Source organism: Nyctibius grandis, chromosome 4 (genome assembly GCF_013368605.1).
Source record: "Nyctibius grandis isolate bNycGra1 chromosome 4, bNycGra1.pri, whole genome shotgun sequence".
In the NCBI taxonomy this organism is placed as follows: Eukaryota; Metazoa; Chordata; class Aves; order Nyctibiiformes; family Nyctibiidae; genus Nyctibius; species Nyctibius grandis.
The window spans coordinates 89,299,897-89,322,101 of NC_090661.1; the positions used below are offsets into that span (position 1 = coordinate 89,299,897).

At 62.4% G+C, this 22,205-nt stretch overlaps 3 protein-coding genes across 4 annotated transcripts; 2 read left to right on the forward strand and 1 right to left on the reverse strand.

Moving 5' to 3' along the window:
• The first annotated feature begins 20 nt into the window (after window positions 1–20).
• On the forward strand, window positions 21–2,566 carry EXOSC1 (exosome component 1). 2 transcript variants are annotated; one of them, XM_068398984.1, is made up of 8 exons: window positions 21–78; window positions 404–519; window positions 710–784; window positions 1,446–1,534; window positions 1,760–1,793; window positions 1,927–1,977; window positions 2,080–2,164; window positions 2,304–2,566. In XM_068398984.1, the coding sequence occupies exons 1-8, from the start codon at window positions 48–50 to the stop codon at window positions 2,408–2,410; spliced, it is 588 nt and encodes a 195-aa protein (XP_068255085.1). In that variant the 5' UTR covers window positions 21–47; the 3' UTR covers window positions 2,411–2,566. The 2 variants fall into 2 exon arrangements, 1 of the variants encoding a protein (XP_068255085.1); XR_011048010.1 differs by lacking the exons at window positions 2,080–2,164; window positions 2,304–2,566 and adding an exon at window positions 1,098–1,330.
• A 578-nt stretch (window positions 2,567–3,144) lies between these two features.
• Window positions 3,145–5,814, reverse strand: PGAM1 (phosphoglycerate mutase 1). The gene is made up of 4 exons (XM_068400041.1): window positions 5,570–5,814; window positions 4,916–5,190; window positions 4,251–4,431; window positions 3,145–4,148 (listed from the first exon to the last, which is right to left on the reverse strand). The coding sequence occupies exons 1-4, from the start codon at window positions 5,706–5,708 to the stop codon at window positions 3,979–3,981; spliced, it is 765 nt and encodes a 254-aa protein (XP_068256142.1). The 5' UTR covers window positions 5,709–5,814; the 3' UTR covers window positions 3,145–3,978.
• Window positions 5,815–5,961: 147 nt separating this feature from the next.
• RRP12 (ribosomal RNA processing 12 homolog) lies at window positions 5,962–20,790 on the forward strand. Its single transcript, XM_068400040.1, has 34 exons — window positions 5,962–6,405; window positions 7,798–8,033; window positions 8,131–8,214; window positions 8,460–8,536; window positions 8,722–8,827; window positions 8,996–9,112; window positions 9,227–9,365; window positions 9,674–9,801; window positions 10,094–10,192; window positions 10,269–10,360; window positions 10,437–10,548; window positions 10,712–10,809; window positions 10,969–11,083; window positions 11,352–11,494; window positions 11,689–11,810; window positions 11,967–12,031; window positions 12,134–12,296; window positions 12,388–12,542; window positions 12,922–12,989; window positions 13,186–13,279; window positions 13,487–13,645; window positions 13,759–13,839; window positions 13,923–14,028; window positions 14,169–14,276; window positions 14,397–14,554; window positions 14,909–15,000; window positions 15,102–15,260; window positions 15,396–15,568; window positions 15,707–15,820; window positions 16,190–16,239; window positions 16,527–16,605; window positions 16,862–16,929; window positions 17,358–17,437; window positions 17,646–20,790. The coding sequence occupies exons 1-34, from the start codon at window positions 6,198–6,200 to the stop codon at window positions 17,746–17,748; spliced, it is 3,951 nt and encodes a 1,316-aa protein (XP_068256141.1). The 5' UTR covers window positions 5,962–6,197; the 3' UTR covers window positions 17,749–20,790.
• The last annotated feature ends 1,415 nt before the right edge of the window (window positions 20,791–22,205 follow it).

The window sequence follows — 22,205 nt, forward strand, 5'->3', positions numbered from 1 at the left end:
AACCAATAGGGTGAGGGCTTTCTGCGGGTGCACTGCCGGCAGCGAATATGGCGCCTCCCGCACGGTACTGTATCCCCGGTGAGTGCGGGCCCGGGGAGGTGGTGGAAGTGGTGGTGGTGGTGGTGGTGGTGTGGTGTCCAGGGCAGGAGAGGGGGCTCCTGGAGCTGGGGGGTGCCCGGGGTGGGGGAAGGGGTGGCCCGGGAGAGGGCGGCCGGGGGCTGCAGGTGGAGTCTGTGTGGAGGGGGTTTGCCCCATCGGGTGCAGGAAAGGACTGCCCCAGGGCAGGGCTGCCCCGCCGCATTGGGCCGGCCAGGAGCGGGCAGTGAGGAGCCCGAGAGCCCCAGCGCGGGACCCGGCTGCGTGGCGCGCTGGCAGTGCCAGCTCCTGAGCCCCTGTCGCTTAGGCGAGCGGCTCTGCAGCGCTGAGGAGGCCACGGCTGGCAAGGGGACTTACACCCGGCACGGCTTCATCTTCTCCTCGCTGGCTGGCTCCGTGCAGAAGAGGAGCGAGGACAGCGGGGTGAGCACGGCCGCGGCACACACTGCCCTTCCCCAGCGCCGGCTGCCAGGGGCCCAGGCTGCGCGGCCCCTTCCCAGTTGGGGAACTGGGCTCCCACAGCGTCCAGCCGGTGCCTGCTGCGAGCCTGGTCCCGTGTGATCCTGCGCACAGGCTGTGCCTCGAGTTAACCCTCATGTTTGCTGCCCTGCAGCTGCCCGTTGTGTCGGTGGCGAGAGACACTGAGTCCCAGCTCCTGCCCAGCGTGGGGACCGTGGTGACATGCAGGGTAGGGTGCTAGAGCGTGCTGCGACGGCAAACCTCGCTGCCTGCGCTGGGCTCCCCCTTTGCTCTCTCTGCCCTGTGCTGACATTTCTTCCTGCACATATGTGGGGTGGGATGCAGAGCCCCTGGGCTTGTTGGTACCCTCTGCACAACCCCCAGCGGGGCAGAGGCAGCCCAGTGGCTCCTTTGGGTCCCTCGCTCACAGAGAAGCCAGATGCTGGCATGGGGGACACCTGCCTCTCAACTTCCCCTGCCCTTGCTGCCTGCTCTGAGGCTGACGTGGGCTAGGTGAGATTTTTCTTTGCTCTCCCTTCCAGAACTCTCTCTGGGGCAGGGTGTGTGGAGGGCAGCGCTGGGGACAGCTGGGAGGACGACTGGCAGGGATTAGTTTCCTCGTGGTCCTGGTGGTGGGAGAGGGACTGGGGTCACAACAGGTCTCAGCCTTATTCGTGCGTTTTGAGTTGCACAAGTATCATCTTCCTCGCCTGACTTGCTGCCAGGTGTCCCACCTCCGCCACCACTGCTTTGGTCACAAGGAGGAGGAGGCTGAGTGAGACACCAGAGTTCCCTGTATACAGCCCTCTCCTGCCTGCACCCTGCCCTTTCCCTGCTGGGTGAGAGCAGGCCCCTGCGGGTGCTGATTCCCCTTTTCCTCCTCCGGGCAGGTTTGCGGCATTAACTCTCGCTTTGCCAAGGTGCACATCCTGTACGTCGGCTCCAAGCCGCTGAAGTCCACCTTCCGGGGGACCATACGGTAGGGAGAGGGCTGGGTTCCTGGCGGGACAGGGTGCCCAAGCACCCCATCCTCACGGGGGGAGGAAGGCTTTTCTGGGCGGTGCGGCCAGCTGCCCTGCAGGAGCTCTGCCCCGAGCGCTGGGCGGGTGTCCAGCAAGTCCTGGCAAGCGCCCAGGGAGGCTGGGGCAGCCTGGAGAGTCGCCTTTGGTCACTGGTGCTCAGATCCCTCTGTCTCCTTTTTCAGGAGAGAAGATATTCGAGCCACGGAGAAAGATAAGGTCAGTGAGGCTCTGCCAGTGCCTCTGCTACCGCAGCTGCCCCTGCTCCTCCGTTCTGCTGGTGGGGGGCACTTGTCCTGACGCTGACAGGCACCCTGACACACTGCGGTTTTGCCTTCTCTCTCCCATGCAGGTAGAAGTGTACAAGAGTTTCCGCCCCGGTGACATAGTCATGGCCAAAGTTGTATCCTTTCCCCTCGAGCTGGGAGGGCCCGCTGGGGCTGGGGACAGCGGGTTTGCCAGAGTCCCCTCGGGGAGGCCTTTACCTTAACCCCTGCCTAACCAGATCTCACTGGGGGACGTGCAGTCCAACTATCTGCTGAGCACAGCGGAGAACGAGCTGGGCGTGGTGGTGGCACACAACGAGGAAGGTAGGGACAGGCTGCGGGGCCCGGGCTCTGACGGGTCTGCCTCACCCCCGCCTGAGGGGCAGCTGCTGCGGCCTCCTCCCTTTTCACATGGAGGAACGTGGTTTTGGGAAGGGGAACCCCTGATATGTGGTGTCTCCAGGGGTGCAGCTGGTGCCCATCAGCTGGTGTGAGATGCAGTGCCCGCAGACACACAGCAAGGACTTCCGTAAGGTGGCTCGTGTGCAGCCCCACTTCCTGCAGGCCTAGCAGCCCCCGAGGAGCTGCAGGGCCCTGGGCTCCGTGGGGCCAGAGCAGCCCCTGGGCTCTGGCCTCCTCCACGTGCGCAAGGGGCTGGAACAGCTGGACAGGCCGTCATTCGCAGGGAGGATTTTCTATTTCTGGATAATAAATGTTTTTTGAGAACTCTGCGCTCTGCTCAGTTACAGCCCCGAGGGAGGCCGGGGCTGCCCGCAGCCTGCTGCTCAGCTCCCGTAGCGGTGCTGTTGCGGGGACAAGTTCCCCGGTGCTACGGCTGGGAGGAAGCACGTGGTCCCAGCCCGCTGCTTCGGAGAGGGAACAACCCCGTGGCCTTGCCCCAGCGAGGCTAACAGCAGAGCTCTGGTTTGCAGCTGGGCGGTGCTGGCTCCAGGCACTCACCTCGCCAGGGTGGTTTCCCCACATCGGTGTCAAGCATGGGGAGCAGCTTGTCTCCCTGCACTGATAACCAGTACAGTCTGTGGCTCAAGCCCTGGAGGCTACATGTGCCCTGCCTGCCTCTGGGGACAAGTGTGACACACCCAGAGCCTTAAAACCACAGCACGGCAGGGCGTCACCATCTCGGGCAGGGATTGCGGAGCTGTGCTTTGCTCCCCCGAGCCCAGAACGCCTTCTGCACCCCCTCATCTGCGCCCAGCAGCGGCTGCTGCCTCACAGACACGACAGGAGCCCGAGGGAGGCGCCGGGCGAGGCGGGAGCATGTGGCACAGGAAAGCACAGACACCTTGTGACTGCGCATTACTCCTTTATTGAACTGGAACAAGACAGCTGCTAGTGTCGGACAGTTACACTGACCCCGCGCAGGCCCAGGCTCGCGGTGCTGACGGGGGGGAGGCCACAGCAACAGGGCCAGGTACACACATCTTGGAGGGGGCATGACAGCACCTGCTTCACCAGCAGGACCAGGGTGGGCTGCGGCTGGGGGAAGTATGCGGTAGACACAGACCTCCAGACAACAGGCTCCCTCCCTCGCCCTTGTCCAAAGGCAATAAGTTAAAGCAGGGGCTGGCAGAGCTAGGTCCAGAGTTGCGAGTACCACCCTTGGGTGCTGCACCACGTGCACCAAAATACAACCCTTTCAGTGTCTACGCATCCCAGTCCTTGTGCCACGCACCCACGAGGGAATGGGGGACCCACCTCGGTCACTGCCTGTGCCGTGCTCGCCCCACTGCTCCTGGGATGACTAAATCAAGCAACAAAACTACAGTAACCAGGTGACAAGAGCTGCCAGGGAAGCAAAGCAGAGGAGGAGCCTGTCACAGTGAGGTACGGCTTGGTGCATCCCCCTGCAGACAGGGCCTGAGGGCTGGGATCTCAGCACAGAGAGGTGTGCGGTTGCTGCCTGGCAGAGCCAGGGCTCCCCTGCACACCAGAGCTCCGTGCCTGCAGCCCCTTGCCCCAGGCTGTCTGCAGAGGGGAGCCTGGTCCGGAGGGAATGGGCCTAATCCTGGGGAGCTGCTCCAGCTGCGCAGCTCCAAGTTCCTACAGCTGTGGGGGGTATGCACAGAGGGGTGGGGGACGGTGGGGGGCTCTACTACGTGCTGGCCTGCTGCCCACCCTCACTTCTTGACCTTGCCCTGAGCAGCGACGGCCTCCATGGCCTTGCGCACTGTCTCCTCATCCCCCAGGAACTGCATGGGCTTGATGGGTTTCAGGTTCTTGTCCAGCTCATAGACAATAGGGATGCCGGTGGGCAGGTTCAGCTCCATGATGGCCTCTTCCGACATGCCTGCGAACACAGAGGCGCCGTCACTCGTGCCCCTGCTCGCACAGTGCTGACCAGGGGGGGCAGTGGGGAGACCCCCGCGATACCCCCGCACAGCTGACATACCTTCCAGGTGCTTGACGATCCCACGCAGGCTGTTGCCATGGGCAGCAATAAGGACTCGCTTGCCCTCTTTGATCTGCGGGACGATTTCCTCGTTCCAGAAAGGCAGAGCCCGGGCGATGGTGTCCTTCAGGCTCTCGCACGTCGGCAGCTGGTCCTCCGTCAGGTCAGCATAGCGACGGTCCTGCGGGAACGGCCACGCTCACGCAGCAGCCCAATGCGGTGTAGCAAAGCGGTGGCAGGGCCTCAACCCCCCCCCACACCCCAAATTCTCTGCCTGGGGACCTGCTACATGTAGGCAAAGCTGGGCTTGGAAGCAAGGAAGCGCCTTTGAGGCTGCAATCAGCCACAGTCAGGGCTGAGTCCCTCCTGGGGAAAGCCACACATTGCTTGGTCTGGGTGAAGAGATCAGAACAAACATCCATGCACAGGTCACAGCACTAATGATTAACAGAGGTATCGTCCCCTCCACTTTGCATCTGTCCATGCAATGCCCAGGGGTTCACCTCCCCAGGGACAGAGTGGGACAAACAGCCCAACTGCATGACAGTCCTGGCTGCTGCAACAGAGACAGAGGAGACTGTGGAAGAAGCCAGACCACACTGCAGGGACCTAAGGTGGCTTTTAGGAGCCTCCCAGCAAGGTAGATGAAGAGCAATGGGTCTTACCTTAGAGATGGTGCTGTAGAAAGGGTGATCGGACTGCATAGGAGGGGGAGGGATGTCATACGAGCGCCTCCAGATCTTCACCTGCGCCTCGCCATGCTTCGCTGCCGTCTCAGCCTTGTTCAAACCAGTGAGGGCCCCGTAGTGCCTCTCGTTCAGGCGCCAGGTTCGGATAACGGGTAACCACATCTGATCGATGGCATCCAGGACGGTCCAGAGGGTACGGATGGCCCGCTTCTGTACCGAGGTGAAGCAAATATCGAATTCGTAGCCGGCATCTGGAAAAGACCGGGGGAAGGAGGGGGGGGAATGACACCGGGGAGGTGAGTGCTGGGCCTTACGCAACCGGTGAGGGGCCAAGGGCGGCGGCCTCACCGCGCCGTTACGGGTCGCGTCCCCGCTGCCGCCGCCCACGCGCCCGCCCCGGGGCGTGTGGTAGGCCGTGAGGGGCGGGCGGGCGACGGCGGGGACGCGACCGGTACCGGAGAACCACCCCCCGGGTACCTGAGGCTCTCCCCTCGGTACCGGAGGGCTCACCCCCGGCACCGGAGGGTCCCAAAACCACCCCCATTAGGCCCGAGGCGGCCACACTAGGCCGCCACCCCGCCAGGAATACACCTCCAGCCCCCCCGCCCCGCCTTCACCGGTCACCGGTACCTCGGAGGGCCTCGCCGCCGCGCCGCGCTTCTTGCTGACCAGCGGGGCTGAGATCGGCATCGTACCAACCGCTGAAGCGGTTCTCCAGGTTCCAGGCGCTCTCGCCGTGGCGGACGAGGACGAGGCGGTAGGCGGCCATGGCGGAGGAGCGGAGCTGAGGGGAGCCCGGTGCGCGCGCGCTCCCTCCTCACGCTGCTGCCGCGCGCGACTGACGCTACCGGCACCTCCCCGCGTGGCAGGAGCTGGGGTGAGGAGGGGGAGGGGGACTGGCGCGCATGCGCACAGCGGCGGGCGGGCGGAGGCGCACGTAGCGCATGGCGGGGCCGCGAAGGGCGGCGCGACCTTCAGGGCGTGATGTCACCGCGCCGTAATACAGACGTAGTGACCCGTCGTGGCTTCTCACAGCGGCTGCGGGCTCGGTGTGAACGGCTCCATACGGGTGCGGCACCGGCGGTACCTTCTCCCCCTGCAGGGGGATGTCAGACACACTCTCTCGCCGACGGCTGCCCCTCGGGTCTCCCATCCAAGCGCCAACCGGGCTCGACCGCGCTTAGCTTCCCCGACACAGCTCCCTACCCAGCCTACCGACAGGCGGCCAGCCCTGAGGGCAACGGTGCCCTCACTCAAGATGGCGGCAGGCGCCGGAAGCGGAAGGGGAGGGGGGCGTGGCGCGGCGGCACGTGGAGCGGGGTCCAGCATGGCGCGGAGCGGGCGGTTGCGATCAGGCGCCGCTGCCAAGCTGAAGCGGTGGCGGAAGGGCCACAGCAGCGACTGCAACCCCGAGACCCGCCAGCACCGTCTGGCCGCCCGCAGCCGCTTCTGCAGCCGGCCCGCCGGTGAGGGCAGGGGGCGGGCGGGGGGCACGGGCTCCCGGGGCGGGCAGGTCCCCGCCTGTGTCCGGCCCTTCCCGGCGGGGGCTGCAGGGGCGCGGGGGGGCTACGGGGCGGCTGCGGGGCGAGCCTTTGGGTCCCCGGCTCCCGAGAGCTGGGCTGGGCGCAGGAGGGCCCGGAGCCGCTGACCCCCGAGGTGCAGCCCCGGGAGGCGGAGGCAGCAAACCGGGAGGAGAACCGAGCCCGCGGCGTAGCAAGTGTCCTTGTCACCTTCACCGTGACACCAGGCCCGTGGAGTGAAATGGGGCACGGCCCGCTGCGATGCCGGTCGCCCTGCCGGGGCCCGGTGCGAGGCCCTGCCAGGATACGTGCTGTCCCAGCAGCGTGACCTCCCGGCAGGCTCATGGCAGGAGCGATTCGGCTCCCAGAAGCCCATGGACCCACCTGTAAGTGCTGGGGCGGTGTCTGGCGCGGAGGGGAACGGGACAGAGTCTCCTGTTCAGAAGGCCGTACGATGGGGAAGGCAAACCTCAGAGCATTGTGGGCTGCGAGGGGCTGGAGTTGCACAGTCCCGGCTACTGTTGGCCAAGGAGACCTTTCTCCTGCAGATACAGAAACGTGTCTTGCAGCACGCACCGTCCTCCTGCAGCTGGTTGCAAGCTGGTGTCTGGGACTCAGAGGGACAGGAATCGTGTGCCTTGGCTGTCTGGTTGCCAGGGCTCCAGGTGTAAAAAGATAAATGGGGCAGAGTACAAGGAACACCTCAGCGTTAAAGCCTGAGGGCATATTTGTGAGGACGTGATGCTCTCCTCCATCAGAGGAGATGGCTGGACTGTGTCCTGGTTTGTTTTCACAGGAGTGAAGAGGTCTTTCCAGTTATTGAAAGAGAAGGCTCCAGGGAGACCTTATAGTGGTCTTCCAGTACCTGAAGGGGCCCGCAGGAAAGCTGGAGAGGGACTGTTACAAGGGCATGTAGTGGTAGGATGAGGGGTAACGGTTTTAAACTGAAAGAGGGTAGACTTAGATTAGATATTAGGGAGAAATTCTTTACTGTGAGGGTGGGGAGACAGGTTGCCCAGAGAAGTTGTGGATGCCCCCTCCCTGGAGGTGTTTCAGGCCAGGTTGGATAGGGCTTTGAGCAACCTGGTCTAGAGGAAAGGTGTCCCTGCCTGTGGCAGGGGGGTTGGAACTAGATGGTCTTTAAGGTCCCTTCCAACCCAAACCATTCTATGACTCTATGATTCTATGATTGCTGTGCTTTTTCCCATCAGGGGGAACCGGCATGCTGGAGATGAGCTCCAGCCAAGCCAGTCTGGCTGGGAGGGCATGGGGAGTTTCGAGGTGAATGGTGGAGCAATGTGACTTCGCAGTTCTGAGCGTACCTCTTCACCCTGGCAGAGAAAAGTAACTTGACGGTGGATGCGGTGAAGCTGCACAATGAGCTGCAGTCGGGGTCCCTGCGTTTGGAGCGGACGAGTGCCAGCACTCAGCTCCCTAAGGAGGAGGACGATGCTGCGGAGGCCGCCACGGAGAAGTCTTCCGGCACCTTCCTGAGCGGGCTGAGCGACTGCACCAACATCACCTTCAGCAAGGTGCAGCGCTTCTGGCAATCCAACTCTGCCGCTCACAAAGAGGTATGGGCAGGAGCAGGGCTGGGTGGGGAGGTCCAGTGGGGATGGCCCCCCAGATGTGGGGCTGAGGGTGCTGACCTGCTCTGCTTGCTCCTTATAGATCTGTGCCGTGCTGGCGGCTGTGACGGAGGTGATCCGCTCACGGGGGGGCAAGGAGAGCGAGACGGAGTACTTTGCTGCGCTGGTGAGTGACAGTCATGGAGAGGAGGTGCGAGGGGAGCTGCTGTTGGCAGCATGGATGGGCTCTCGGGATTGTTGGTGGAGGAAGGTGCTGTGCTTGTAGCCGAGGCCCTGGGTGTCCTTCTTCAGCAGAGATGCTGTTGGGCTGCTCCTGGTTTCTCTGTCCCTCTTCCCAAGGGTTGGGGTTGGGGAAGGGCTGGCCTGGTGTGAACCCCTGCTTCTCCTCGCTCACCCCTCCTCTGTTCCCAGATGACCACGCTGGAGGCGGTGGAGTCCCCCGAGTCACTGGCTGCTGTTGCCTACCTGCTTAACCTTGTCCTAAAGCGGTGAGTGGCTGGCAGAGGAGTGGGGAGAGCTACCAGGCCCCATCATGGAAGAGGGGCTGGCACTGTCCCCCCTCCTCAGGCTGGAGAAAGGACCCAACTGAGGCAGGCAAGGCATGCGGTTCCCTGCGTGACTGCCACCAGCTGCCCGCTCCTCACCCCACTGACATGCCCCCTTGTCCTGGCAGGGTCCCAAGCCCTGTGCTTATAAAAAAATTCTCAGACGCCTCGAAAGCCTTCATGGGTGTTGTGTCCTCGCAGGCCTGCAGCAGCTCCACCTCTGCTCTGCGATGGGTGAGTAGCCAAGAGGCAGCCAGCCACGCCAGCTCTGCCCGGGGGTCTGCTGGGAGCTGGGTCAAGGCTGCTGCTGTAGGGTGGTGCTGGGTGCTCACCTGAGGCCATTGCAATGAGGGAGGGTCTCTGTGGGGTGATGCTAATACCCCTGCTGCTCCCTTGTTGTAGGTCCTCTCTTGCCTGGCCACACTGCTGCGGAAGCAGGACTTGGCAGCCTGGAGCTACCCTGTCACCCTCCAGGTCTATCACGGCTTGCTGAGCTTCTGTGTTCATACTAAGCCCAAGGTGAGCGCCTAGTGCCGCTGGCGAGGGATGACGTTGCCTTTGGGGCTTGTTTCTGGGGCTGGTTGTGCCCCTGGGGTCCATGGCTTCTACCCACCTGGGCTCTCCTTCCCCCAGGTGCGGAAAGCAGCACAGTACGGCGTGTGCTCCGTCCTGAGGGGCAGCGAGTTCATGTTTGGAGACGCAGCCCCTGAGCATCACCCCGCGGCACCCTCCACCGCGAAGTTCTGCGTGCAGGAGATTGAAAAAGCTGGAGGTGTGGGGCGCTGGAGTGAGGGGTTTGCAGCTGAGTGCGGAGGGCCCTGTGCCCATGGGAGAATAAGGACTTGAAGGGAAGAGGGGAGGGTGCAGCACCCTGGATTGCTGGGGAGGGTATGAGATGCCTCTGGGGCACCTGAGGTGTTTTTGAGCGTCCTCAGCATCTGTTGCTCTGCTCTTCCCAGAAGTCGGTGGGGTGTTCGCCCCAGCTCTGTGGGTCAGCGCCAGCAATGTAACGGGGGCTTTGCCACGGGCAGGGCTTTGCCACGGGATGCCACAGGCTCAGATGTTGCTCTGCTCCCGCAGGCAACAAGGAGGCGACCACCACGCTGCATGTCCTCGCCCTGCTGCGGGACCTGCTGCCCTGCTTCCCTGCGGCTGTGGTGAAGACCTGCTGCGAGACCTTGCTCCGAGTTATGACCCTCAGCCACGTGGTGAGTGTCCCTGTGCTGGGGATGGCGAGGGCAGCCCCTTTCCCTGTCAGCTGCACCCTGGAAGGGCTTGAACCCCCTCGGCTGCCAGCTGGGAGCCTGGAAATGCAGGATGCAAATGTGGAAGAGCCCAGGGCAGCTGGCGCTTGCTGGCCTGCCTGCTGTGGAAGAGGGAGGCTGAAGATGGGGCACAGTCGTAGCAGGGCTGGGCTTCCCAGGGCAGAGCCTGCTTTGGGGTAGGGGGACAGTGGGTACAAAGCAGGGCTCCCCCCTCCTGACACTGTGTCCTTCGCAGCTGGTGACAGCATGTGCCATGCAAGCCTTCCACAGCCTCTTCAGCGCCCAGGCCAGCACGGCCTGCCTGCCGGCCGAGCTCAATGCCCAGATCATCACCGTGAGTGGGGGGCGCCAGTGCGGGGAGGGACAGGCCTGGCAGGGTCACAGCACTCACCCACCCTCTACTTCCCCAGGCCCTCTACGACTACGTGCCCAGCACAAGTGACCTGCAGCCACTGCTGACCTGGCTGTCCACCATGGAGCAGGCGCACATCAACCTGGGCAGGTGCGGGCAGGGGCAAAGCTGGGCAGGGGCAGAGGCAGCTGCTTGGTCTCTCACCTGCCCGGTCTCTCTTCTCCAGGCTGCAGAAGGACCTGTGCTGGGCTCACCTGCCCCGGCTCTTCTCTACCGCCATGAACTGCTTCCTCTCCCCGCATTCCCAGGTGGTGACGGCAGCGGCGCAGACTCTGGAGGTACCAGACCCGGGCGCCTCTCCCTGCTTGGCTGCCCTCGGCCTCCTGGGGGGCTCTGCCCAGGGGTTTGGGGCTTGCCAGGGGGTGCTGTGCCTCTCTGTGCCTGCCGTGCTGGGGGATCCATGGTCCACTGATATCCTATTTTCTCTGTTTGCACTTGCAGACCCTCCTGAGCGAGTGCGTTGCTCCCCACATGGAGGACCTGGGCACCGTCTCTGCATCTGCCCCAGCCCCTGCCTCCCACCTGTGCAAGATGTTCAGGTGAGGAGCGGTGGTGTGGGAGAGGCTGTCCCCATGGGCCCGACTGAACTCTGAGCAGCCTCTGCCCGGTCCCTGATGGGGGCTGGCAGGCCAGGTCGGCACCCCAATTGCTGCTGGGTCAGTCCCTGCCAGCATGACCATCTCCTCTCTCCTCCCCAGATCAGTGGAGGAAGGCCTGACATACCGTTTCCACGCGGCGTGGGACGAGGTGCTGCGGGTGCTGGAGGTCTTCTTCGAGACATGCGGGAAGCAGTGCCACCCCATCATGAGGAAGGTGAGCCAGGCTGGGAGGGCACAGGCTCATCCAAGGAGGCAGGTGGGGTGGCTGTGCTGCTGCTGGGGCTGCGTTGCCCTCTCCAGCTGCAGAGTGGGGCCGTACCAGTGCCTGCTCTCCTGCCCGTGCGTGGGCAGGGTGTGCACAGCTCTGGGACTCGGCACGGGGACACGCGGGGCAGCTGGCATCCCTGGGTAGGCACAGTGAGTGACACGTGCTGGACCTGCCTCCGTGGCTCCTCTGTGACCATCCTGCCCTGTCCCCACAGTGTCTCCGGTCCCTGTGTGACCTGCGTCTCTCCCCACACTTCCCCTACACCGCTGAAGTGGACGAGGCGGTGGGGGCTGCCGTGAGCACCATGGGCCCCGAGGTGCTGCTGGAAGCCGTGCCCCTGGAGATCGACGGCAAGGAGTGAGTACAGTCGGGGGGTAGCACTTTTGCAGCCGTTTGTTACGTTCCTGTTCAGGCCCCATGTGGTGCTGGAGGTGTTTGGCTCTGATAAGCTTCCCTGTGCCCAGCTTTGGGGCTGGGTGGAGGTGCCTAGTGCCCAGGAGCTGATGCTGGCAGGTCCCCGCACTCTGCTGACCCGTGCCTTCTCTCCCCAGGGAGACACTGGATTTCCCCCGCAGCTGGCTCCTGCCGGTGCTGCGGGACTACGTGCAGGGCGCGCGGCTCGGCTTCTTCACCAGTTACTTTCTGCCGTTGGCGGCTGCCCTGAAAAGCAGAGGTGACGAGGGTGGCATGGTGGGGATCCCAGCGGGTGCGCTCCTGTGCTGCCGGGAGCCCCAGAGTGATCTGTGGGACCTCCCTTCCCTCCCCTGGGGGGCGGAGCGGGGCTTTGCCACCTCTGCTGCTCTGCTCATCTGCCCCTTCTCTTCTGCAGCCCTGGAGTTTACCCAGGCTGGGAAGAGTGTGGAGGCCAAGATCTACGACACGCTGCAGTGGCAGGTAATGAGTGCCCCGGAGCCCTGCCGTGGCGTCCCCGTGGTGCCAGGCTGGGGAGCAGTGACTTGGGCAAAGAGCCCTCCCACCTCTTCCTTTGCCTTCCAGGTATGGACCCTGCTGCCTGGCTTCTGCACCCACCCCACAGACGTGCTGGGAGCCTTCAAGGGGCTGGCCCGCACCCTGGGCATGGCCATCAGCGAGCGCCCAGACCTCCGTCCCACCGTGTGCCAGGCCTTGCGCACCCTCATCCACAAAGGCTGCAAGACAGGTTGGGGGGAGACAGACCCTCGCAGTGGGTCCCCTGTGGTGACCCAGAGAGGGGAGATGCTGATCCGTAACCCCTGTCATCTTCTCCTTAGATGCAGAGAGGGCAGAAGTGGGTCGCTTTGCCAAAAATTTCCTGCCCATCCTGTTCAACGTGTACAGCCAGGCTGAGGAGGACGGGGGCAGCAGCGCTCAGCGCCGCTCTGTGCTGGACACTGTCCGTGCCTACCTGACCATCACCGACCCCCAGGTGAGGGGAGCCTGGGGCAGTGGGGCAGGCTGTGCTGGCTCGGGCCAGCGTCTCCCAGCTGGACCCAGTTTGAGGGGGCTGTGGCGGGTGCCTGACTGGAGAGGACAGGAAGAAAGAAGCTGGGCAGAGAGCAGCCCTTCCCTGCCCTTATGGGGCGGGAGCCCTTCCCAGCCAGCATCTGGGATTTCCCAATATTGTAGACACACTTGGTGCATCATGCACAAGCCCTTTGGGAACTTGCCCAGCTCTTTTTGGACCTGCTGGTGCTTCTGGTCTCCACAAAGTCCTGTGGCAAGGCATTTGCCAGGTGGATTGCAAACTCCTGGAAAAGCGCTCCCTTCAGTCCGTTCTGACCGTGCTCTGTGTGCCTGCCCTGCAGATGGTGTGCGGGTTCCTGCAGAAAGCCAGCGAGAAGCTGACCAGTCCCGAGAGCTCTGAGTTTGCCAGGTAACACCTAGGGGCTGGTACTAATGGGTAAATCTCCTGGCTTCCTCCTGGTGAGCAGCACTAGGGCACCTGTACTGTCCCAAGTGAAATGTGCCACTCTTGTGCATCCTATGAGACTTGCAGCTGGAGTCCCAGCTCGGTCAGGCGGTGTTAGCGATGCTGCAGTTACCCACCTGCGTGTCCTTCTCTGCTGCAGACTCTCCATCCTGGACCTGGTGGTGGCAATGGCACCCTACGCTGATGAGCAGTCCCTGGGATCCCTGTACCACACCATCCAGCCTTCCCTCCAGGTGAGTCGGCCCTCAGCCCCGACAAGCGCAGGGGGTGCAGTGGGGGCACCCTCTGCTTGCTGCCAGCTTGAACCCACGCTCTGGGGGGCTGAGCAGCTGCTATAGGGGACAGATCTCTGCTGGGTGGCATGGGGTGCTGTGGGGCTCCCTCCAGACACTGTAGCGAGGGCTACCCTGACGGCGGGGGCGTGTTGGCTGTCCCTGCAGAGCAAGGAGCGCAGCATGCAGAAGAAGGCATACCGTGTGCTGGAGGAGGTGTGTGCGGCTCCCTATGCCCCCTGCCAGGCCTTCATCCGCTCCCACCTGCGGGAGCTGCAGGCAGCGCTGCTGGACTCGCTCAAGAGCGCGGCATCCCCAGCCAAGAGGGTGAGAGCAAGGACTGCGGTGGCCGAGCTCGGTCCCTCTCAGGAGGGGACGGGGCAGGGGCAGCCAGGTGTGCGTCCCTGGGTGTACCAGCACTGGGCTGTTTCTTTCCCCAGCCCCGGCTGAAGTGCCTGTTGCACATCGTGAAGCAGCTCTCTGCGGAGCACGAGCCCTTCATCACCGCCCTGGTCCCAGAGGTGAGCATGGTCCCCGGGGGGAACCAGCTGATCCTGGCGACAGAGAGGGACAGCAGGGTTGTGATGTGCACATATGCCTCCAGGTCATCCTCTGCACCAAGGAGGTGTCGGTGGGGGCCCGCAAGAACGCCTTCATGCTGCTTGTGGAGATGGGGAATGCCTTCATCCGCTTTGGGCCCACGCCACAAGGTGAGCTCCTGCTCCACTTGAGCCTTGTGGCCGCTCTGGCCCCAGGAGGATCAGACCTGTGCCTGGATCCCCGATGAAACGGGCCAGGGATGCTGCTGGGCAGGGAGTGAGTGGGAGCCTGAGTTGTCCCTTTCTTGCAGAAGCCATGCAGCGGTTCCTGCTCCTGGTCTACGCGGGGCTTACGGGCTCGGTCACCATGATCAGCTGCACGGTGCTGGCGCTGACCCGCCTGTTCTTCGAGTTCAAAGGTGAGTGGGAGCAGGAGGGCAGGGGGGCCGGGGGCAGCACAGAGGGATGAGGCAGCACCCTCCAGCAAAGGTGGGTGCTGGGAGGAGGCTGGCTGTGGCTGAGCCCTGCCGTGGTTGCAGATCACCTGGAGCTGAGCGTGGTGGAGCAGCTCCTGCAGAACGTCTGCCTGCTGCTGGCCTCCCGCACGCGGGACGTGGTGAAGGCGGCCCTGGGCTTCCTCAAGGTCACACTGCTGCTGGTGGACACCAAGCTGCTGGTCAAGCATGTCCAGATGATGGTGAGATCCCATGCGGGGTGCCCCGAGGAGGGTGGCAGGGCAGAGCTGAGGCTGTCTTGGGCACCCAGGGGCATCTCCACCTGTACCCTGTTTCTGCCTGGGATCCAGGGGCACTACCTTGATCTCGGTGACTGAGAAGGCAGTGAGGAGGTCCCTCTCCTGCATGCTGGCATGGACCTGCCAGAGAACCCCCATGAACCAGCCCTGCCAAGCAGGGACACCTCCCCACAGTCCTGCCTGGGGCAGGCGTGGGGAGATGGCAGCAGGTTGAGCAAGGTGGCCGTGCAGGGGAAGAGTGGAGGCTGGGTGCCCAGGGCAGGGGTGCTTTGGTCTTGAGGGTCTCTGTCCTGACAGCTGGAGGCCGTGGGGAACCTTTCGGATGACATGAGACGCCACTTCCGTATGAAGCTGCGAAACCTCTTCACCAAGTTCATCCGCAAGTTCGGGTGAGTCGGGGGCTCCTGGGTCACGCTGGGGCAGCAAGGGAGCTCCCCGAGAAGCGGTGCGGGATGAGGTGGTCACTGACTGCTCTCTGTGCACTTCTCAGCTTCGAGCTGGTGAAGGGGCTGCTGCCAGCTGAATACCACAAGGTGCTGGTGAACATCCGCAAGGCAGAAGCCCGGAGCCGCAAGCAGCGTGCCCTGAGGCAGGCGGCTGCAGATACGGATGAAGAGGAGGCACCACCGGCACAGCCCAGAGGAGACAGGTAAAGATGGGCCGGGGTGAAGAAGGGGCAGTCCTGTTGGATCTGGGGATGGGGACAACTCCAGCACTGGGGCAGGCTGAGGTCTGCACTCCTGGGCTTATTCTGTTTCCATCATCCTCTCTGCCTTTTGACCAGCATGGAGGAGATCCTGGCAGACTCAGAGGACGAGGAGGAGGAAGAGGAGGAACGGCAGCGGAGCAAGGAGTGGAGGAAGCAAGCACGGCAGAAGGGCCAGGCCTGGCTGAAGGAAGGGGAAGAGGATGAGCCCCTCAACTTCCTGGACCCCAACGTGTCCCAGCGGGTGCTGGGTGAGGAGCGGAGCTTTGGATGTAGCTGGGGTGGGATGGTCGGGGCGGGAGCTGGTGTGAGGCACAGGGGCTCTGGGGGTACGACTACCCCCGGGAGTGGGTCCTTCCCCAGGCCCTGACCCACCTCTCTGTGAGCAGCCACCAAGCCGGGCCCCAAGCGATCCAGAGGAGTGAGCCATGACTTCCAGGTGTCTAAGGACGGGCGCCTGATCATCCATGAAGAGGAGGAGGACGTGGATGATGAAGCCAAAGGTACTGCCTGGGCTGGCGGGGGGCCACGCTAGACTTGCCCTGGTACTCCAAATGGTTTTCTTCCTGCCACCCTTACGTGGGAGCTTGGGGAGGGATGTGGGTGGAAGCGGCAGGGGATGTGGGTGGAAGCGGCAGGGGTCGTTGCGGCAGGGGTCGTTGTGGCCTTATGTCACAGCCGGTGGCTCTCGGCCACTGCCACCCAGGGGAGGCACCGCCTTCCATCACCAGGAGAGGTCTGGGAGGGGACATGGCCACCAGTGCCAGTTTGGCAGGGGCACCCTGCTCCTGCAGCCCGCTCTGGGGGCTGGCACAGTACAGAGGCTGTCCTGCACCCGCATCCTGCACTGACCCTCTTGTCCTGTGCCGTAGAAGCAAACGAGGAGATGGCAGATGTGCTGCAAGATGTGGGTCTCCGGAGTGTGAGTATGGGGCTTGTGGTCCTGAGGAGATGCTGGGGGAGCTCGGCTGTGCGAAACCCGTGCCTGTGCTGCGGCAGCTGCAGCTCTGCCCAAGAGGCCAGTGGGGACACGGGGCATGTGCCAGCTGCCTGGAGGGGTGCGGGAGGCTGGCTGGGGCAGCGGGGGTGTGCAGGCAGTTTGGAAGGTCTCTGGGCCTCCATGGGAGGAAGCAGGAGGTTAGGGGTTCATGGGAGGGCAGAACTGTAAGGACAGGCCAGCTGCAGGGTCCCCACTGCCTCCTTCTGCAGAAGAAAAGCCAGAAGCGTCGGTTCAGAGAGGAGCCAGATGATGAAGAACCCGAGGCCGGGACCTCCCCTCAATACAGAGGTAAGTCCTTCGCCTGTGCCCAGGCTGGGGCTCCACAGGGGCCCAGAACCATGTACCTGTCTTACTGGGCTGCTCCAGGGCAGCTGGAGCAGAGATCTTTGCTCATGGGAGATGGTCACCCTTCTCTGCTGACCTCACATGCAAGAGCTGGAGGCAAAAACAGGAACAGCTTCCCTCGCCCTAGTGCATTCTAGCATAGGAAGTGGGAAGGGGGAGCCCTGGGACCCCTTTTCAACACACATTCCCTGTTTTCCAGGTGGAGGCTCTGGGATCCACCGGCAGCTGGACAAGGAGCCAGCTTTCGGCGCGGAGTACAGATCCAAGGTGAGGGATCTGGGGGGGTCTTAGGGTTTGGGTGGGGAGATGCCTGGGGCTCTGCTGGGGCAGGATTGCTGCTGGCCTGGGGGGCTGGAAGCACCGGGTGTTTGCTGAGGGTCTGGTCCAGCAGTGCTAAGGCTGGATGGGTCAATCTCTGCTCCAAGAGGAGTTGCGAAACACTTGCTACCTGTGGGCGTTTCCAGCCCATCTTGGAGTCCTGGTACTGCTCTTCCTGTGGCTAGTTGCTGCTCACTGCTCACAGCAGGTGTCTGTAGCATCATCTGGGTGGGAAGTCAGCTCCAACGGCCATGTGCTCAGCTGGCAGCCCTCTGCAACATAGTCTTTGGGGTGGCCTGGTGCCAGGGTTGCAGCAGAACAGGACACGTGCATCTCCCCTGGTGCTGTGTCTTCTCCCATGTCCCTGTCTCCCACAGAAAGGCAAAGGTGACGTGAAGAAGGGCCAGCTCGACCCCTACGCCTACATCCCCCTGAACAGAGCTAAACTCAACAGAAGGTGAGACTAGCCGGGAAAGGCACACGGTGGGGAATGGGGCCAAAACATGGGTTTGATTCTGCTTTTTGTTGTTATGGTTTTTGGTGGGTCTGGGAACTCCCTGCCAGCCTGTGCACCACTCCTTGTGGAGCTTGGAGCATCCCTGTGCCTGGGCTGTGCCCAGTGCCCGCGCTAACCCAGCCTCCTGCTCCTTCCCCCCCCCCCCCAGGAAGCGGGCGAAAATGCAGGGCCAGTTCAAGGGCCTGATGAAGGGTGCCCAGCGCGGGGCCAAGGCCGGCCGCAGGAACCGTCTGAAGGCCCAGCGCCCCTGAGGAGCCTCACATGCTCTGCCTGCACCTGCCCAAGGATGGACAACACCCTGTGGCCTCTGGGCACCGGGTGACAGGGGCTTCGTGAACAGAGCAGGGGGTACTCCTCTGCAGGAGATGGCCTGCGTCTGTTTGAGACTTGCTGGGAAGCCTCCCTGTCGTATTACGGACTCTTGGCCCCAGCCCTGCCCTCCTGTGCCTGGAGGAAGGTGCTGGGTGCCTGGTGCAGAGTATGTGTGTGTGTGAGAGCAGGTAACGTGTAATCAGTTCTCTAGATTGATAAATACCCACTGTTCCTACCCAGCCCAGATTCCTCCTTTCCTTCCCTTAAGAGCTGTGCACACCATGTCCCCTGTGCTCTGCCCAGTGCAGCGGGTCCTTCTGCCGCTGCAGCACTGCTGCTCACACCTGCATCAGCCTGGGGCTGGAGCCCTCTTCCCCTGCGTGGGGCTTGCCTGGGGGCTGCCAGGAACAATGCTGTGGTACAGAGCAGCGAGGCACTGCCCGTGTCCTGTGCCCTCCTGGCAGACATCCAGTAGAGCTGAGTCGTGGTGTTGGCCAAAGAGAGAAGCCAGAGATGGTGAAAAGTCCTTTGCTACAACCAGCTTCCTTATACAGACTCCTCTTGGCAGCATCTCCTGGATGAACAGGGTCTCAGCCTGGGGATCTGTGCCATGGGGGGAGCATCTGCCATTTGGCTGCCACTGTTTTTTGTCCTGCCTCTTGCTTTTCTCGTATCAGCCATGCTTGGTTGTGGGGCAGAACAGTTCGCTGCAAATTTCTTCAAATTGGCTGGAAAACTGCTACTGCAAATCTCCATGCCTTGCCCCTTTCCCTTACTCGTGAGAGCTGAGAAAAGCCTTTTCCTCTGCTCTGACCACCTCCTGCCAGCTAGGCCTGAGCAGCGCAAATAATCCTCGACCTTTTTAGCTGCCCAGCCATCTCAGGTTGGCCTGAGTGTCTGGTTTTGCCCAGTTACTTCTGCACTGAGCCCAAAAGATGGTGTTTGGCCAAAGCACGCTGAAGAGAATGGAGCTGAGGGCACGGATTACAGATCCTGTTGCTCACACTGCAGAGAGCACATATTTGTGAACGTTGCTGGCTTTCCCTTCCTCTTCTCTATTAAAAAGCCTTCAGTCCTTCGTCATTTCCTACCGTGGTAGCTTACATGCTGGAATTGCAATGCTTCTCAGTCTCCTAATAAGCTAAAGGGATTGTGCTTGTTCAGCCTCTTAGTGCAGGCTTCTTTCTGGAGGCTGCAAAACCAGTTTTGTGGCTTTCATGTGCTTTTTGTATTTTTTTCTAAGATCCTTTTAAAAGCCTGGGGTTGGAGAAAGAGCTCTTGTACTGGTATTGGTCCTGTCTTGTCAGGAGCACTGTCCCGTTCCTGCTTCCCCACCCAGGGCTCTCATTTGGACCCTCAAGCCCTAGGGCCATGTTGAGGTGCTGCTGCTCTAATCCTGCCAGAAGGGAGCCCACAGCCTGACTTACAGGACAGGCATCTCCAGCAGCACCTTCTGACCACGTGCGGTCAGCAGAAGCTAGATCATGTTCCTCCGCTGCCTGCAGCCTTGGCCTGAGGCTCCCTCCCCTGAGGGCAGGACGGGGAGACAGGCAGCAGTCACCTTCCAAGCCCCCAACACCTGTAACATGCAGCTCCAGGCCCACCAGAGATATCTGTCTGCTTTCTTTCCTTGGAGAGGGCCTGGAAAAGGCTGTAGCTAATTTGTTTAAAAGCTCCAGATTACTCACTTTATTGTTCTTCATTTGCATGTTGTTGCTTAAATTAGTGCGTGTCTGCATGGAACAGAAGAGTTTCATTAGCACAGAGGATGGTGTTTGCCTGAGCTGGTGTCCAGAGAACAGATTCTTCTGCAACAACATCTTGTTAATCAGCTAATTAATCATGTAATGCAATAGAAACCCTTAGAGAGGAGACGTCATCCTGCCCAGGAGGCTGACTGCGAGTCAAGCCTGCTCCCCACCAGTAGCTGTCCTTGGCAGGGAGCAGAGCTGTGGCTTGGGGGCTTGCAGGAGGCTCAGCACAGGTCTATGCTATGGGGCAGGGTGAGGGTGATGTGGGGTCCTGCCTTCTGCAGATGCCCCCCACAAATATTTTGCAGTTACTTGCAGAGAAGCACAAGATGGCAACGTGGAGCAGTGCTCGTCGTTTGTTAGTCAAGCTGGGAGGTGGCTGGAGGCTATTACTTCACCCAGCGGCGCCGTTAAACCACACAACTTTTCCCAGGCTACACCAGGCACTGACAGTGTACCCCTGTTCAGCCAATGTCACGAAGGGCTCTTAACCTTGCAGATACCAGCTGCAAAGCAGGAGGTCTCCAAGTAGTGGGTTGCGGGCATACTAGGCACGCTTGAGGAGAGGCTGGCAGGACTAACAGGCTGCCCGTGGCACTGGCTACATGGGCCCTGGACCGGCTGGGACAGTTGCAGATGCCCATCTTGAGTTTTAAGGCTTAAAATCAGGAGGAAAAAGAAATCATTTCCTTACCTGAGAAGCTGCCTGGGTTGTGTCCACTGTGGCATGTTGCTGAGAGGGACGGACAACCCCCATGGGGCTGTGCCCATGCAGCATCCAGCTGGACCACCACCTCCTCCAAGCACGCTGCAGTGCCTATGGGGCTGCCCACAGGCACACCTGGGTCTCACCAGTTCAAAGTCAGAATTCCTCAAGCACCAGGGTGCAGGGATGGGAAAACCCTCCTCGGGGCAGCAATATAAGAGGAACCTTGGTGTTTATACTAAAATGATTGGCAGTAAGATAATTAAGTGTGGAGGTTTAAAATGCCAAGGGACCACTCCAGCTGAAATTTAGTCAATTAAAAAAATGTCAGATTAATTCCTAGTCCCCTCAGCACTCTGATCTACAGTTTCACTTGTTTCTAAAAAGTTGTCTGTCTTCTCCTGGTTGCTACCTCAGCACTGTGTGCAAACCCAGGTGTAGCAAGTGTGGAGGGGCACAGGGACCCTGGCTGGGTCCCACAAAGGAAAACAAAACAAAAAATAAATAAAACTGTGTTTCTAGTGTCTCTGTTCCTCTAATTTTTTCTTGATGGTGAGCAAACATAAAAAATAAGCTGAGATGTGAGTTGGGGTTGATGGTGTTACTCATGCTTCTTGGAGCACTTTGTGTGGTCTCTGCAGGCTCAGGCAGCCCCTGAGTTACACATAAGCCGCATTTTAGAAGTTTCCTTGCAATAAACCGGTTGCAACTTGTATTTTTCTGCTGAACACTGAGGTTTGGGGTGTCAGGTGTGCACGACTCTGAAAGACAGCCCCACAAGAACTTCCACAGCTCCCTGCTGGTGCTGTGCATGGGCCCACGGCTCACGGGTGCTGGTTGTCCCTCCTCCTCCCCCAGCTCCTGCCCAGGTCGGTGATAAGGGGGTCGCAGGTGAGGAGGGACGTCTGTCCCGTGCGCCTCCGTGCCTGCCCTGCACGGCCCCCACCACACGAGGGGTGCTCACGCGTGGGCAAAATGGCCCGAGCACCTTTCTGCCCCCTTCGCCCCACCCTCAGCAGTGGGAGCGTGCCGGCCAGGCCCCCCATGCTGCTGGCTCCCGGGCAGCGGGCGCGGCCGGGGCAGGCTGGCTGGCCGCCCCGAGGGGTCCCCCCGGCCCGGCCCCGCCGAGCCCCCCGCCCGCCTACAGCTCCCAGCATGCCGCGCGCGGCAGGGGCGGCCGTTCCTCTCCACTCACCCCGTCGTACGCGCGCAGCGGCAGTTGCGCGTTCGAACCGGCCAATGGCGGCGGGGTGGCGCCGGTTGCAGCCAATAGTGCTGCGCGTCCCGGGCGGGGCGGGGCTGAGGGGGGTGGTGCGGCGGGCCAATGGGGAGGCGGGGCGGCAGGTATGAGATGGCGGCGGGAGCGCCGGCGCCCGGTGGCAGGTAGGAGCGGTCCCCCCCACCGGTGACCGGCACCACTTCGCCCCCTCCCCGGGGTGGCGGGGCGCCCTCGCCGCGTTACGGGGTGCGGCTCGGCCCGCTGCGGGCACCCTGCACCGGTCCGTAGCGCGCTGCTGGCGGGCAGGCGCCGGCCGGCGCACCTCAGCCCCGGCCCGCCCATTGCGGCGCTTCCCCTGCGAGCCGGGCTCTCGCCGTCCCTGCTGCGGCGGGCAGCCGCTCCCCGGCCGGCGTCCCCGACACGCAGGCAGTCCCCGGCGCTCGGCCGGGCGGCCCCGCTCGCCCCGCGGGACGGCCGGCCGGCGGGAGGTGGAGGTGGCGCCCTGCCGTCCCCCCGCGTCCCCGTGGGTTCAGCTTCCGCGGCTGGGGAGCGCTCCCTGCAGCGTCCCCGTGCTGCATTGCAGGGGCGATACCGCCCGCTCCTCCCGCACCTCCCTTCCTCCCGCTCTTAAGCCGCCTGCCCTCGGGCGGGGGGGCTGCTCCCGAGGGAAGAGTGTCCCTGCACTCGAGTTAGCAGAGAGAAGCGCCCGCCTGGCAGCTC

Excerpts from the sequence above, each read along its gene's own strand:
- EXOSC1 (XM_068398984.1), top strand. The coding sequence starts at position 48 with ATGGCGCCTCCCGCACGGTACTGTATCCCCG. Across the intron at positions 1,794-1,926 it reads GAGCCACGGAGAAAGATAAG|GTAGAAGTGTACAAGAGTTT; the intron begins GTCAGTGAGGCT and ends TCTCCCATGCAG. Across the intron at positions 1,978-2,079 it reads ACATAGTCATGGCCAAAGTT|ATCTCACTGGGGGACGTGCA; the intron begins GTATCCTTTCCC and ends CTGCCTAACCAG.
- PGAM1 (XM_068400041.1), bottom strand. The coding sequence starts at position 5,708 with ATGGCCGCCTACCGCCTCGTCCTCGTCCGCCACGGCGAGAGCGCCTGG. Across the intron at positions 5,191-5,569 it reads CGGCGGCGAGGCCCTCCGAG|ATGCCGGCTACGAATTCGAT; the intron begins GTACCGGTGACC and ends GGTCTTTTCCAG. Across the intron at positions 4,149-4,250 it reads GATCGTCAAGCACCTGGAAG|GCATGTCGGAAGAGGCCATC; the intron begins GTATGTCAGCTG and ends CTGTGTTCGCAG.
- RRP12 (XM_068400040.1), top strand. The coding sequence starts at position 6,198 with ATGGCGGCAGGCGCCGGAAGCGGAAGGGGAGGGGGGCGTGGCGCGGCG. Across the intron at positions 9,802-10,093 it reads TTATGACCCTCAGCCACGTG|CTGGTGACAGCATGTGCCAT; the intron begins GTGAGTGTCCCT and ends TGTCCTTCGCAG. Across the intron at positions 10,193-10,268 it reads TCAATGCCCAGATCATCACC|GCCCTCTACGACTACGTGCC; the intron begins GTGAGTGGGGGG and ends CTACTTCCCCAG.